The sequence below is a fragment of the Penicillium hispanicum genome, assembly GCF_028827665.1.
Source record: "Penicillium hispanicum strain IBT 35686 chromosome Unknown utg000006l_segment0_segment0, whole genome shotgun sequence".
Lineage (NCBI taxonomy): Eukaryota > Fungi > Ascomycota > Eurotiomycetes > Eurotiales > Aspergillaceae > Penicillium > Penicillium hispanicum.
In genome coordinates this window covers 2,314,988-2,327,744 of record NW_026623198.1, presented here as the reverse complement: position 1 = coordinate 2,327,744, position 12,757 = coordinate 2,314,988, and the positions used below count along the sequence as shown (strand labels likewise).

Sequence of the window (12,757 nt, the reverse complement as noted above, 5' to 3'; positions counted from 1 at the left end):
CTAATTGATTCACGTCTCTCCAACACAGGAGCCCTCCTGTATCCAAGTATCAAACCATTCAGTATCCAATTCTTTGGTCGATGCTTCTTCTATAGAAAGCATTTTTGCGGATGATTCGGTGCCTAAAACAACAGTAGGCATCTCTGGGACAATGTCGGACACGTAGGCCAAATAAGTCTCTTCATTGCCGGTGTTCAGTGTCTCCTGTCGATGCAGAGGCGAAATGCGAAAAATACCGAAGTATGGAACCGGAATTTCAAGCTCAAGGTCGCCGTTCGGCATCTCTCCTTTGTCAGTGACACCAGCAGGCTCAGCCTTCCGTGTGCGATAGAAAGAGCCTTCTGCGGCATCGGCTTCAATTTCAACAAGTCTCCTCAGAATTCGAGATCGTGCCATGCCTTCGGGATCTTGGTCTGACGTTGAAATCTCGTCCATGAGATCAATCACTTTCTCCAGTATCCCGAGATCATGAGAGCGTTGGTGTTCAAGCACGTTGACGCTGCCAAGACGGTGACCATCTAAATGAGCGAAGAGAAGTGTGATTGCAGCAATGAATCCTTTTCCATCCGTAGCGCGATATGAGGGTGATCGACGGTAAGTGCGAAGCTGGAGGTAGCGTGAGGCCACCTCCCGACTCGCAGACACAGCAGCAAGTTTGCTGTACGTGTAGTCGATTGAGGAGTTCTCAGGTTTCTCCGTTTCAATATCCCTCTGTAATAGCTGGATGAGGTATGGTTGGTGCAAGAGGACCAGAAGATAATACTGATGGAATTGTAATAGATATTTGGGGGTATTTTCGAAGGCTTCACTATCGGAAGCTCCACCATCCAAAGAAGGCACGTACCACCAGCGTGTTGGTAGTAGTCTGGTAGCCTTTTTGAGTTGACTGTCGATTGACTGGGTCTCTTGGTGGTCATCGTAGAAAGAGCCTTCATTCGCTTGAGTGCTTCCACCACACTGCATGCGCAGGTTCCGAGCGATGATGCGTCCGGCAACCAAAACATGAATGCGCTCGACGCGCTGTGTTGGGGCGTCCACTTGCGGATGATCTGTGCTAGCACAGGGATGGTCGGCGATCGCAGAAGGAAGACCCAGCAATAGCGAGAGAAAGCGATCGGTGTATGCCAATTGGAACAGCACTGATTCAGCCTGCCCACCGGTGGCCTCTGCCAGTCGAGGGAGGCCAATTAAATTGGAAATATTCACAGCACGACTGTTAATACGCCACGCGGTGCGAAGATCACCAATTGTAATGTAGTACCGCGATTGCAGAATGAGAGTTTCAAGTCCGTCCAGAGAGCCGACTAGATAGTCCTGGGACATGACAAAATGACAAGCTGCATCGAAGTAGCGCCGCGATGCGTCATCAACTGACTCGCCCAATGTCAGACGGAGTTGCCCAGATGATTTGGAGTCAAATTGCTTCAGACAAAGGGCTAGTTGGATTAATTTCCGGGCGAAGAGAACCGGATGGGCAGTCATTGGCAGATCGCCTGTCCAGGTGGGCTTTTCCGCTATTATGGACAAATCTGGGGGTTTTTTCTGGAAAATCTGAAGCGGCGAACTGAAGAGCTTGCTGCTGCTCAAAATTGCGACGGCAATGGCCGGATGGGGGAGAATCGAGTAGAGATAGCCCGTGAGAGACCGACCCCTCGACAACCGCTCGTGGTTGACAGCTCCCAAATTAAAAGACGTCGCACAGCTGTCACTTGTCACAATGGATGATGGCCTGTCTGGAGCGATGTCAGAGTCATCTCTCCCACACGATCGCTTTTTTCTGTGCTGCACCAGCTGTTTCACCAATGCCTCGACTTGGTCGATACGCTGTTCAACATTTGCATAGCAGTTGGTTGAGGTCTCTGTAAATTCTTGGCTGACGCATGATAAGCCATTACGCTCGCAGAAGATGCAAGTTGTGGTAGATCCGGATTCAAACTCGCAACGTTTCTTGCGGTGCTTGCATTCCCAGCAGCTGGTCGTGCCCTTGCGAATCTTGCGCCGCTTCACAAAAGCGCTTGTATGCGAGGGTTCATTGTCGCCGGGACGAGGTGTCCTTTCTGGGATTCCGGGCTCCATCTCGCCATGGCTGGGGAGAAGGTTGTCGTGAGTTGGAGATGACGGGCGGGTTCATGGTGGCTACACGTGATTGGACACAGCATTTCCCCCACGCAATCGAGTTGATCCAAGGCCATTGGACGGATGGCTGGGTCTCATAATACATGGAGGGATTCGTGGGACTATAGGATTTCTAGGGGTTATGGTTCTTTGTTCAGCTGTCGCTGAAATGAAAGGAATATTATAGAATCAAGCCCCCAATTACTCAAGATCTCCAATATTTAGATCGTCCATGATGTATTATTGGCTGACTGGGATCAACAACTGTGAACCAATTAAGTATGCTCTGGCAGTGTGTCAAAGATGCATTTCATTTCCTTTCCTACTGCATGACGGTGCTCTCCTTTGATCCTCGATCCTTGCTGTATATGCCGGCCTTGATATCGGCCAGAAGTGTGGGCTGAGAAGGTGTCCAGCCAAGCTCCTGCTGCGTCTTCTTGCTGGAAGTTGGGTTATCGGAGCTGGTGACAAAGGCCAGAAATTGACCGATCAGTTCTGCAGCCTCTGGGAAAGTCTTAGACACAGCCGGAATACCCATGGCTTGACCAAATGCCTCGGCAATCTCCTTCTGTGACACTCCCTCCTCGGCGACGGCGTGGTATTTCGACCCAGCGACCCCTTTCTCCAGAGCAAGGCGAAACAAGCGTGCTGCGTCGCGCCGGTGGACAGCGGGCCATCGGCCGAGGCCGTCACCAATATAGACGGCCTGACCCTTGGCCCGCGCAGCCTGGGCAATCTGGTAGATGAATCCGAAGTCGCCGTCACCATGGACTGTGGGCGAAAGACGAACGGCAGACGCTCGCACGCCCTGAGTAGCAAGCTTGGAAATTTCTTGCTCTGAGGGGAGGCGGACATTGGCGGGAGACTCTAGGTCCGGGCCTGTATCTTCGGTGGCCAGTTCGCCCTTGGGAAGGCTCATGGTACCCGCGGCGATGACAAGAGGTCGGTTGGATCCTGCAAGAGCGTCCCCGAGTACCTGGATCGCCGCGTGTTCAACTTTGGCGTTTTCGGCGAATTTTGTGAAATCATGGTTAAAGGCGAGATGGGCGACTCCATCAGATTTAGCGGCTCCACGCTTCAAGCTGTCGTGGTCCTCGATGGAGCCGCGAATTACCTCGACGCCTTGGGCTTGCAGGGACGCTGCCGACTTGTCTGAGCGGGCAAGCCCAATGACCGCATGGCCGGCGTCGAGAAGCTCTTCCACGACAGCTTGGCCAATAAAGCCAGTGGCACCAGTAACAAACACGCGCATAACGGTGGTTGGGAGGTGGTAAGGTGGTAAGGTGGTGTGGAATGTAAAGCAAAGGAAGCTTGCTGAAGAATGATCTGAGTTGTGCTTTTCCTACCGAGGGTGAAAGGGAGATATTTATATGGCTCCAATCCCCAACGGATATACCATCGCAAAGTCCGCGAGGCGTGCCAATGACACGACATACGATGTGAAGCATCTCAAGCAATCAATCAACCGGATTCAGCGAATTTCCAGATATCCCACGGGCGCCACTCTGGATACGAGAGGAGGTTAGTGCGATCGCCAATCGGAAAGCGTTCGGGCCGGAGTTAAGGCCGGTGGGCCCGTGACGACCATCGCCTCAGGCCAGCAGCTTCCCTTTTCTTTTTTGGCCTCGTAGAGTCCAACAAGCTGGAACATGACATCCAACGGATCACTCCTCGAGCAGAGTAGCTCTCGGCGGCGCCGGGCGCACACCAAATCCCGACGTGGCTGCCGGAATTGCAAGCTGCGCCGAGTCAAAGTAGGTCATTCATTACCGAGCCCTCCCCGGGGATCGACGCCAAAGATACTCATATCTCTTCAAGTGCGACGAGGGTCGACCGCAGTGCCAGAAATGCTTGTCATTTGGCGTGGCCTGCAATTATAATGCACCGCATGAAGCCGACTTGGAACCGACATGGCAGGTGGGGTCCCCCAAGGACTCATTTGGTAGCTTCGCCGGCCAGGTCGTCTTTAGTTCAAACCCGCCTTCGAGGTCTCTCCTGCCCGTCGTGGTAGTGGGTAGTGGTTTTGATTCCTTCCAGTTAGACGCGGAAAGTATCGCGCGTCTGGACCGATTCCGCCACCGCACTGTCTTTACGTTTGCATTTACTCACGCTCTTGATATCTACCAGAATGATGTCATGAAACTAGGTATCGAAGTGAGTCATTTCATCCCAGTCCTCATTGTGGGTGTTCTTGTACGATGACTAACGAAACATCTTGGATCAAGAATCCGTTCTTGATGCACATAATCCTCAATATTACGGCGATCCACGACCGCTATTTGTCCAAGGCTCCAGATGGTGCAAGGCGATCTCTGGCCGAGGCTTATCATGGGGCGAAGGGGGCAGCCCTTCTCAGCAAAAAGCTGTCGGCCCCCATCCGCCCTCAGGACCGCGATCCGCTGTGGGCTTCTGCTGCCATGCTCGGAGTTGCCAGCATGACTTCTATCGAGGCATCATCGGCTCAGGAAGCATGGCCTTTAAAACCGTTCAATCCGTCCGACCTGGATTGGCTCAATATGGCGGTAGGGAAAGAAGCGATCTGGAAGGTAACCGACCCTCTCCGACCAGACAGCATCTTTTATGTGATGGCGGACGACTATCTTACCATCACGGCCAAACCGGCACCTCGACATATTAAAGATATTCCATATAATTTCGTGGAGCTATGTGGACTCGACGAACCGCTCGCCATGGACCGAAATCCCTACTATTGTCCCGTCTCTGTTCTGACCGATGTGAGAGAGAACTTGTGGAAAAAGGGAGCTATTCCCAGATACATCACCTTCCTTTCCATTATGGGTTCAACCTTTCGGATTTTGTTAGAGCGAAAGGATGCTCGCGCCCTCCTGATACTTGCCTATTGGTATGGGCCCATATGTCGTGCCGAATGGTGGATGGCAAAACGGGCCCGGTTGGAATGCCAGGCAATCTGCCTGTATCTGGAGAAGTATCATACTGACGAGAATCATCTCCAAAGGATGTTGACTGTGCCCAAGTCTGAATGTGGGCTCATCAGCTAGTTTTATTAGAATGTCAAATTAACCATCCAAGCTACCTACAGTGATTCCCCGTGGATTTGTCCTCCCATAGTCAGGTCGCAACCTCGGTAAATCGAATGATTTGTCATCCAGACTAAATCTGGTTATATAATGAGCTAGAATTTCCCGAGCCTCTCTACTTCGAATTTCGATCCATAGACCCTTTCGAGGGTCAGGAAACTCGTGTTTGACCTTGACTACAATGGTTAAGAACAGGCTTCCTAGTCATCCCTCGAGTAACCACCTAAGTACCAACCTAGATAGCTACGTATTCAACCCACTCCGCACTCATGTATATGGGGTATAATTCTACCTCCGTAGGGTGATTCTGGCCCCCACGATGACGATGGCAGGCCAGGTGTAATGTCGTGAGCAGTGGAGAATCGCAGTAATTTACCACGTAGTTTAGCTCCGCCAGCCTTGGAGGATGCCGCTTAGCGCTTACGCTAGGCTGCTAGATTTTAGCAAATATTCTCTTGTTTAGGATCGACACAGTTCTCATCCTCTCCTGATTGGACCATACACTATTGATACGGTGCGGATGCGACATGCAGAAATAAAAGCGATAAGGGGCCATTTCAAGTTCCAAGATATAAAGTCCCCGGACCTGCATGCAAGTCCGCTTTACCCCACGAGAGCAAGGTTCAACAATATCGAGTATTCCATAATGGCGGATTCGCAATTTGAGGTTCGAGAGATCCACACCAAGGAGGAGTATGCCCGACTGGTCGAAGTGCTCTGGGCGGCGAACTTCCAGCCGTACAAGTAAGTCCATCGTCTCCCATAGAATGCGGTATGCCTCTGACTTTTCTCTGATAGCCCTGTCTTCACCGCTGTCCACCCTGTCAACGGCCACACCGAGGAAGACCGCGCGCGAGATAAAGCGCTCGACACCGAGGTCCGCTGGACAGCACACGCAAAGAACCCCTTCTCTCACCTGATCTACGTGATTGACAAGGAAACCGGTCGAGTCGCCGGGGGTTGCGAATGGCTGATCTTCCACCAGAACCCGTTCCCCTCCGGGCCCCATCCCATCCCTTGTACTTGGTACCCGGAGGGCTCGGAGAGAGCCGAATATGCCAGCAAGATGATTAGCCAGGCATTCTTCCCTCGGCAATGTTGGTTTCAGCGGCCTCATGCCGGTACGTGTCCCTAGCCCTCAAGAGACGCTTATCACGCACTGATGGATAGGATGTGATCTCAAAGGCGTCAATGCGATGGGAGTGCATCCCGACTACCGTCGGCGGGGTGTGGGCCGACTTCTGATGCAATGGGGCCATGAGAAGATTGATCCTCTTGGATACGAGAGTTTCGTCGAGGGAAGTCCCATAGGTCGCTGGCTGTATGAGGACTGCGGCTATCGAAGGGTGATTAGTCTGAATATCGACCTGGAGAAGAAACACCCGAGCGACGAGTGGTCGAGGCTAGTATATGAGTGTCGGCCGCCGGCGATTCTGCTTCTCTGGAGACCCCCGCGTGGGGAATGGACAGAGAAGGTTCCCCCCGGACCGTGGGCTGTCACATCTGAGACGTGGAAGTAAGATGCGGTAGTGAAAGTACTCTGATATGGCTAGAGTGATGGGTTTGGCAATTTGGATTGAACCCACTCAGGCAATTGTAATTGAAGAAATTACTGTCTTGTGGAGAGGCTAAGCTGGACAGTTAATGATCTAGCTTGCGAGGTTCAAGCCAGAGATTCAGAGGTCCCATTTATTGAGTGGAAGGTGACTCTCAATCAGGACGGTGATGAAAGATATAGAGCAAGATCGGGTTGTAGCCCCCCTGTAGTGGCTTCAAAATCCAGCTCCGCCGACGACGAGGAGTAGTCGTAGAAAACCAAGGTCATACAGTTGCCTGTGACGTGCAGTCGTCATGAATTGGCTCCTCGCCTCTCTCCACCCGCCAACGATTCGTTGCCTCTAACACTCCCGGCAACCCTTTGAACAACCACCCCCATTTCCTCAGAAAGCCTTCCGACATCTCCCACCCCGTGATGTCCCAGGGCGGCGACCACGCAATGATGCCGCGTCGTTCGATCTCGTCGTCGGGAAAGCCCTCGTATAGCCCGCCGATGCAGTCGGACCACAGCTCATCCTCGTCAAATGTGCCAGCGGCTCGGATCAGGCGGTCTCGTCCCCCGGGACATGGGAACAGATCGATCCAGTCGCCGTGCGGCACCGTTTGTTGAAGGATGGTGGGCCGGAGTGTTGAAGGGATTCGTTCGGGCTTGGTAGGGTAGGGGATGACATGGATCACTTCCTCCTCACAGTTGAGCGGTGTGACGAGGATGCCCGAGATGAGATCGCGGTTGACGGCCAGGGCGCGGAGGGCGTTGAATTGGAGGAGTGTGATGAGGTGGTCTGGACAGAGCGGGAAGACCATGTTAAATTGCTTTTTCCCGGACTTATCTGGCAGCATCGGAATTCTCGCATCATGGATTTGCTTGACGCGGGATGCTGGGATGATGGAGATGGATTGCTGCGCAATGTCCCAGCATTCCACCGGCACTTCTGATTCGACCAGTGTCCCGGTTGCGGCACTGGATGCTTCGGATTTCTTTGCTAGGGCTTTGCGTTTCCCTACTGGACGGTTAGTTTCGATATTGGCTACCGATCTGGGACTGGTCATGACTCCCGAAGTCCTGATTTGACGATGACAAGGGTTTACTTACGATACGCTCGGGTGTTGAGTCTAGTCTGCGCCCGTCTTCGTGCTGCGGCATCCTTGGTCCCCGTCCAGTCGTCTTCCCTGCTTATCGCCTGTACGTGGTGAGCAAGCCATGTCATCTTGGTGATTGAGAGTGGAGTGGTCGTACCTCGGCCAATTGTGCCATCGACGCGAGTTGAATGCGGGGCGCTGCTGAAGTTGTAGGCCGATACGTACTAGTCATGATGCTAGCGGACGTGGGAGTCGCGGTGATGAGATAATGGAAGCATTCTCAAGGCGGTTGAAGTATGTTGTTCACAATGATGAGTCTGACACTCGGGAACGGAGGCATTGAGATGCCGAGTATGCCGTAGCTGCGATATGGGGCGAGTAAAATGACACGATATCATTGGCCACTATTCTAGCCTCCACTGTCACTTCAGGTCTAGCGTCATGCAACCTGCTCACATTTAGACCGGGATCACAAGCTCTGTTATACATGCAGCTGGCTCACTATCTGATGCTATAGCATGAGATATCTGGACATTATTCAACAAAGCAATAAATATCGTAGCAGCACCCTCCATTTCGACCCATCTTTTCGTATCCCCAAAAACATAGAACTCAATCGAAGACATTGAGTGGTCTGTTAGTCTTACACCTTCATACATTGAAGTCCTTGTTTTAAACATGACTTTCCATCCCGACACTCTCCCTGATCTCAAGGGCAAAGTATTCATCGTCACAGGTGGAAATTCCGGCATGTAAGTCTCCCCTCTCACTACGAAGCCCGAATCGCAGATCTCACCAAAACACAGAGGCTACTGGACCGTAGCCCGCCTCGCAGAACACGGCGCCCACGTTTACATGTGCGCCCGATCCCAACAGAAGGGCACAGCAGCCATCGCCGACATCAAGAAAATGCATCCCTTAGCCACCATCGACCTCCTGCAAATGGACCTCATGGACCTCCGCAGCGTCGTCGCGGCCGCCAAGTACATCCTCACTCGCGAAACAGCCCTGCACGGTCTGGTCAACAACGCCGGCATCATGGCGACGCCCTTCGAAATAACCCAAGATGGCTATGAGGCCCAGTGGCAGACCAACTACATTGCGCACTGGGTTTTGACGACACACTTGCTTCCTCTGATGCTGCAGACCGCCAAGACGCTTCCTCCCGGCAGCGTGCGCATCGTCAACCTCACTTCATCCGGCCACTTGGGCGCACCCAAGGGCGGCATCAATTTCAAGGACCTATTGCTCAAGGAGAGCAGCCCGTGGGCGCGGTACGGACAGAGCAAGCTCGCCAACATTCTGCACACCAAGTCCCTGCACGAGACTTACGGCCCCGGCTCTCGCAGTGCGCGGAATGGGGACGGCGAGATCTGGGTTTCGTGCGTGCATCCAGGTCTGGTTGAGACAAACCTCGCCACGGCGGCGGGGGAATCGGGGTCTGCTATGGTAAAAGCCTTTTCGGTCTTGCGCATGTTTGGATTGTTGTGGCCTGCCGATAAGGGGTCGTGGACCAGTTTGTTCTGTGCGGCGAGTCAGGATATGACAGCGGAGCAGAGCGGCATGTATTTCGAAATATTCCGGCGGTTTGGAGAGCCGAGGTGGCAGAGCAGTGTGGCAAAGGATGAAAAGCTTGCAGAGAGGTTGGAAGAATGGACCAGGGAGGAAATGAGGAAGGGTGGGTTCGGTATGGAGTAGGAGTATGCTCGAATCGGTTCAAATACTGTACCCTGTGAATTGATTGAATCTATTCTGGAGCGGAAGCCGGTTTGGTTTTTCACCGTGTCTGTAAACAGTGGAAAACTGGTCGAACAGTCGTTTTATGGCCAAAGAGACAACCCCAAGCATCCATGGCCCAGACTGTAGGCCGCACTGAGGTTCGAGAAAAGAGTGGGTTGATTCCAAAGTGCACTATACTGGGTTGAATACAAAGGAGATGATATAAGGAAAGGAACAGAGCGGGCTGCGTAGGTCTGAATCCTGCGCGTATATAAGCCGTATACTAAGAGAAATGGGCTAGAACATAACGATCCCTTTTGGGATGTCAAGACCAAGTGCAATCACGTGACCGGGACACGACTTCCCGACTGAGCGGAACTTCTCCGACCGCATTCATTTATCCTTTGCGGATCGTGCAGATCGTGGGCTCTTTCGCCGGACAGAAGGGCGCAACCGAAGCGGAATCTCTCCTTCCGACCGATTGCCTCGCCAAGGTATCATGAGCCAAGCCCGCCGCAACCATGAGCGAGCGAGGTTCGGAGATTGTGTTCCGGGCGGAGAACGTGCCCATCCGGTTCTTCAAGGCATGCCGATGGTGTCGTAGGCAGAAGATGCGCTGCGATGCACGACATCAAGTCCCTTGCTTCCGGTGTCGCTCAACAGGTCGCGACTGTATCTTGGATCCCATTGAAGACAACCGGCGGCGCAGTGAACGCCGGAGAAAGACCACACCCGCACGGTAACTTGATCTACTTCATACTCGGAGCCAATTTGCCGACGTTCAACTGATCTCCGCGTTCCAGGTATGGCGGCTCTGCGGTGAACACTCCTCGGGACCCGCGAAGCGGCTTTCACACCCCCGTGTCCAGAGAGCAAGAATACTCTCCAGTTACCGGGCAGGATTCATCATTTGACTCTTTCCCTGAGTCCGAGGCCTTGGGGGAACCGAGGAGATCGCAGACGGCTGATCATCATGGACCTGAGTCGCAGCAGCTCAGTCCTAATGATATGATTGCGCCGGTGTCAGCTGTTCATTCCATGTCGGTGAACCTGCTCGATTCGAACGATGTAAGTTGGCTAGAACACCGACGACCTTGATACATGTACAGCTCACCACTGCGAAGATTTTTATGGAACATTCCTCTAATGGCGACCCTCGAGGCGATATCATTGCCCGAGGTATCGTTAGCGAAGAACGCGCCCGGGTGATGTACGAACGGTATGTGGCACAATCCGATGCAAGAGGAACAAAAATGGGTTGTAACCTCTGTCCAGATTTACTGGTGGGAGCAAGAACTACTTGCCTCTATTTGATCCTATTCGTGACACGTTCGACTCGATACGATCACGCTCCCTATTCTGTTTTACGGTCATTATATACCTTGCCAGTCGAGCGGTTGTTGACATGCGCAGTGACACGCATATGCAACGAGTTCTTCAAGATGAAGCACAACGACTGGCAGAAGACAGTTTCTTCGAACGCCCTACCAAACTCGAAACTGTTCAAGGAATGATCCTGCTTGCAGCTTACTCGGAGAAAACGTGGTTCTCAACCGCTCTCATTCTGCGCACGGCCTTGGACTCTGGCTTGGAAAAGTCACTGGACACTTTGCTCACCCAAGAGAATGTGCCTCGGAGCTCTTTATCTGCCTCGATGGCTGACCGTCAGCTAGTGTGGCAGACGCGAACCTGGCTCATCAGTTTCACATTGGAACTGGACGTGGCATCCGGTACCGGCCGCAAGTCTCGTATTGGAGAGGTTGATATCACAAAACTGCGAAAATTCCTCGATTACCCACTCTCTTTACCTTGCGACATGAGGACGGTGTCTATAATTGAACTTCACCAACTTCGAGGTTCGGCACGTATGAATTAGCCACTTATTCCATGAAACTGACAACCGAGCTAGGCCACTCTCGCATCATACTTGAAAACGCAGCCACTGTCCGCGATATTGTTTCCACTGAATTACCGGCGATCATGACGCGGCTGCACAACTGGTGGAATACATGGGACGAGATCCACAATAGTAAGCTCGTTCTAAATCAAAGGATGATGGGAAGTTTATGACTGACCATGAGAATTAGACAACGGCTTTCATGCGGGTGCTTTCCAGCGCAGCAGCCTCAAGCTGATGCTTCTCTACGCTAGAATTTTCGTACTATGTGCTTCGTTGGCACGTATTCAAAAACTACAGCCTATTTCTCCCAATCCCGACACCGAAATTATTGATCAGAATGTGATTAATTTGTGGCAAACGCTAGTCACCACGATCATGGATCAGCTGGCATTTCTTATCAATGAACCGTCATACCGGTGCCAGCTGCCATGGGCTCCGACATATCCAGCCTTGACGATTGCTTTCGTTAGTAAGTGGTACCGATTCAAGGCGGGACGCTGGAGAAAATATTGAATTTCAACTAGCTACATTCGCACTCCGAATAGCCAGATGGCGACCAAGTTTGATCGATCAAGATCTTCTCTTGGAACGAGCGGAGAAGATCTGTGACTTCCTAAAGCAGCCACCATATCCCGACGTCCATCGCACCGTTTCCATTTTCGTGAATTATGCCCGGGCCTTGATCGCGAGCCAGCGCCCTCACAGTCACGACCATAGCACAGATGGGCCCAACCTGTCCGAGCAAGGCGATAGGCCCGTGTCATCTTACAGAGGGCCCGACAGTCCCATGGAGAATGCCCCTCCCATGTCCACCCTGGACGATCCTCGGTACAGAACCGGCACAGCTCTTCCGAACGACAAGGAGCCAAACATGGTGCCCATGCCAAGTACTGATGCAGCTGCACCAACCAGACCGCCTCTTCTACGACTGCCTGACACGATGGAAGCGCCTAACTGGACCATGTCCAATTCGATAGCTGATTCCTTCGGTCTATTCGAGGAAGGGCAGAACGACATCTTTGATTTCCTGCCGATGATGCCATCTTTGCCTCAGTAAATACCCATAGACTAATACCCAGAACATATGAATGATTGGACTTGAAAGACGATTGCAAACTTCCGTAGACCTACAGGATCCTGCGCTATCCTACGCTTTCGTTGATCTGCAAAGTCGGCCCACAATTGATGGCCCTCCCGTGGGCCAGACCATCAATCCGGAGAGGACAAACAGGAATTGGGCCACAGCGCAGCATACACCTGTCACATATCACATGGATTCGCGCTAGTCATCAGGAATCCACGCAGAACTTGACCGAAAACGTGTAAT

General features: G+C 52.4%; 7 protein-coding genes across 7 annotated transcripts; 4 read left to right on the top strand and 3 right to left on the bottom strand.

The window, feature by feature from the left end:
* Positions 1–9: 9 nt before the first annotated feature.
* Positions 10–2,076, bottom strand: N7459_007205 (uncharacterized protein; the record flags this gene model as incomplete). Its single annotated transcript, XM_056946373.1, has 1 exon — positions 10–2,076. One exon carries the CDS (start codon positions 2,074–2,076, stop codon positions 10–12), a length of 2,067 nt encoding a protein of 688 aa, XP_056798372.1.
* Positions 2,077–2,437: 361 nt separating this feature from the next.
* N7459_007204 (SDR family oxidoreductase) lies at positions 2,438–3,367 on the bottom strand (the record flags this gene model as incomplete). Its single annotated transcript, XM_056946372.1, has 1 exon — positions 2,438–3,367. The coding sequence occupies one exon, from the start codon at positions 3,365–3,367 to the stop codon at positions 2,438–2,440; it is 930 nt and encodes a 309-aa protein (XP_056798371.1).
* A 397-nt stretch (positions 3,368–3,764) lies between these two features.
* N7459_007203 (Zn(II)2Cys6 transcription factor domain-containing protein) lies at positions 3,765–5,135 on the top strand (the record flags this gene model as incomplete). The annotated part of the gene is made up of 3 exons (XM_056946371.1): positions 3,765–3,869; positions 3,934–4,269; positions 4,341–5,135. 3 exons carry the CDS (start codon positions 3,765–3,767, stop codon positions 5,133–5,135), a joined length of 1,236 nt encoding a protein of 411 aa, XP_056798370.1.
* A 685-nt stretch (positions 5,136–5,820) lies between these two features.
* Positions 5,821–6,309, top strand: N7459_007202 (GNAT family acetyltransferase; the record flags this gene model as incomplete). Its single annotated transcript, XM_056946370.1, has 2 exons — positions 5,821–5,918; positions 5,973–6,309. The coding sequence occupies 2 exons, from the start codon at positions 5,821–5,823 to the stop codon at positions 6,307–6,309; spliced, it is 435 nt and encodes a 144-aa protein (XP_056798369.1).
* Positions 6,310–6,995: 686 nt separating this feature from the next.
* On the bottom strand, positions 6,996–7,939 carry N7459_007201 (DUF3425 domain-containing protein; the record flags this gene model as incomplete). The annotated part of the gene is made up of 2 exons (XM_056946369.1): positions 6,996–7,732; positions 7,825–7,939. 2 exons carry the CDS (start codon positions 7,937–7,939, stop codon positions 6,996–6,998), a joined length of 852 nt encoding a protein of 283 aa, XP_056798368.1.
* A 550-nt stretch (positions 7,940–8,489) lies between these two features.
* N7459_007200 (uncharacterized protein) lies at positions 8,490–9,509 on the top strand (the record flags this gene model as incomplete). The annotated part of the gene is made up of 2 exons (XM_056946368.1): positions 8,490–8,563; positions 8,618–9,509. 2 exons carry the CDS (start codon positions 8,490–8,492, stop codon positions 9,507–9,509), a joined length of 966 nt encoding a protein of 321 aa, XP_056798367.1.
* Positions 9,510–10,051: 542 nt separating this feature from the next.
* Positions 10,052–12,487, top strand: N7459_007199 (Zn(II)2Cys6 transcription factor; the record flags this gene model as incomplete). Its single annotated transcript, XM_056946367.1, has 7 exons — positions 10,052–10,269; positions 10,334–10,598; positions 10,640–10,749; positions 10,806–11,395; positions 11,440–11,559; positions 11,618–11,899; positions 11,976–12,487. The coding sequence occupies 7 exons, from the start codon at positions 10,052–10,054 to the stop codon at positions 12,485–12,487; spliced, it is 2,097 nt and encodes a 698-aa protein (XP_056798366.1).
* Between the last annotated feature and the right edge of the window lie 270 nt (positions 12,488–12,757).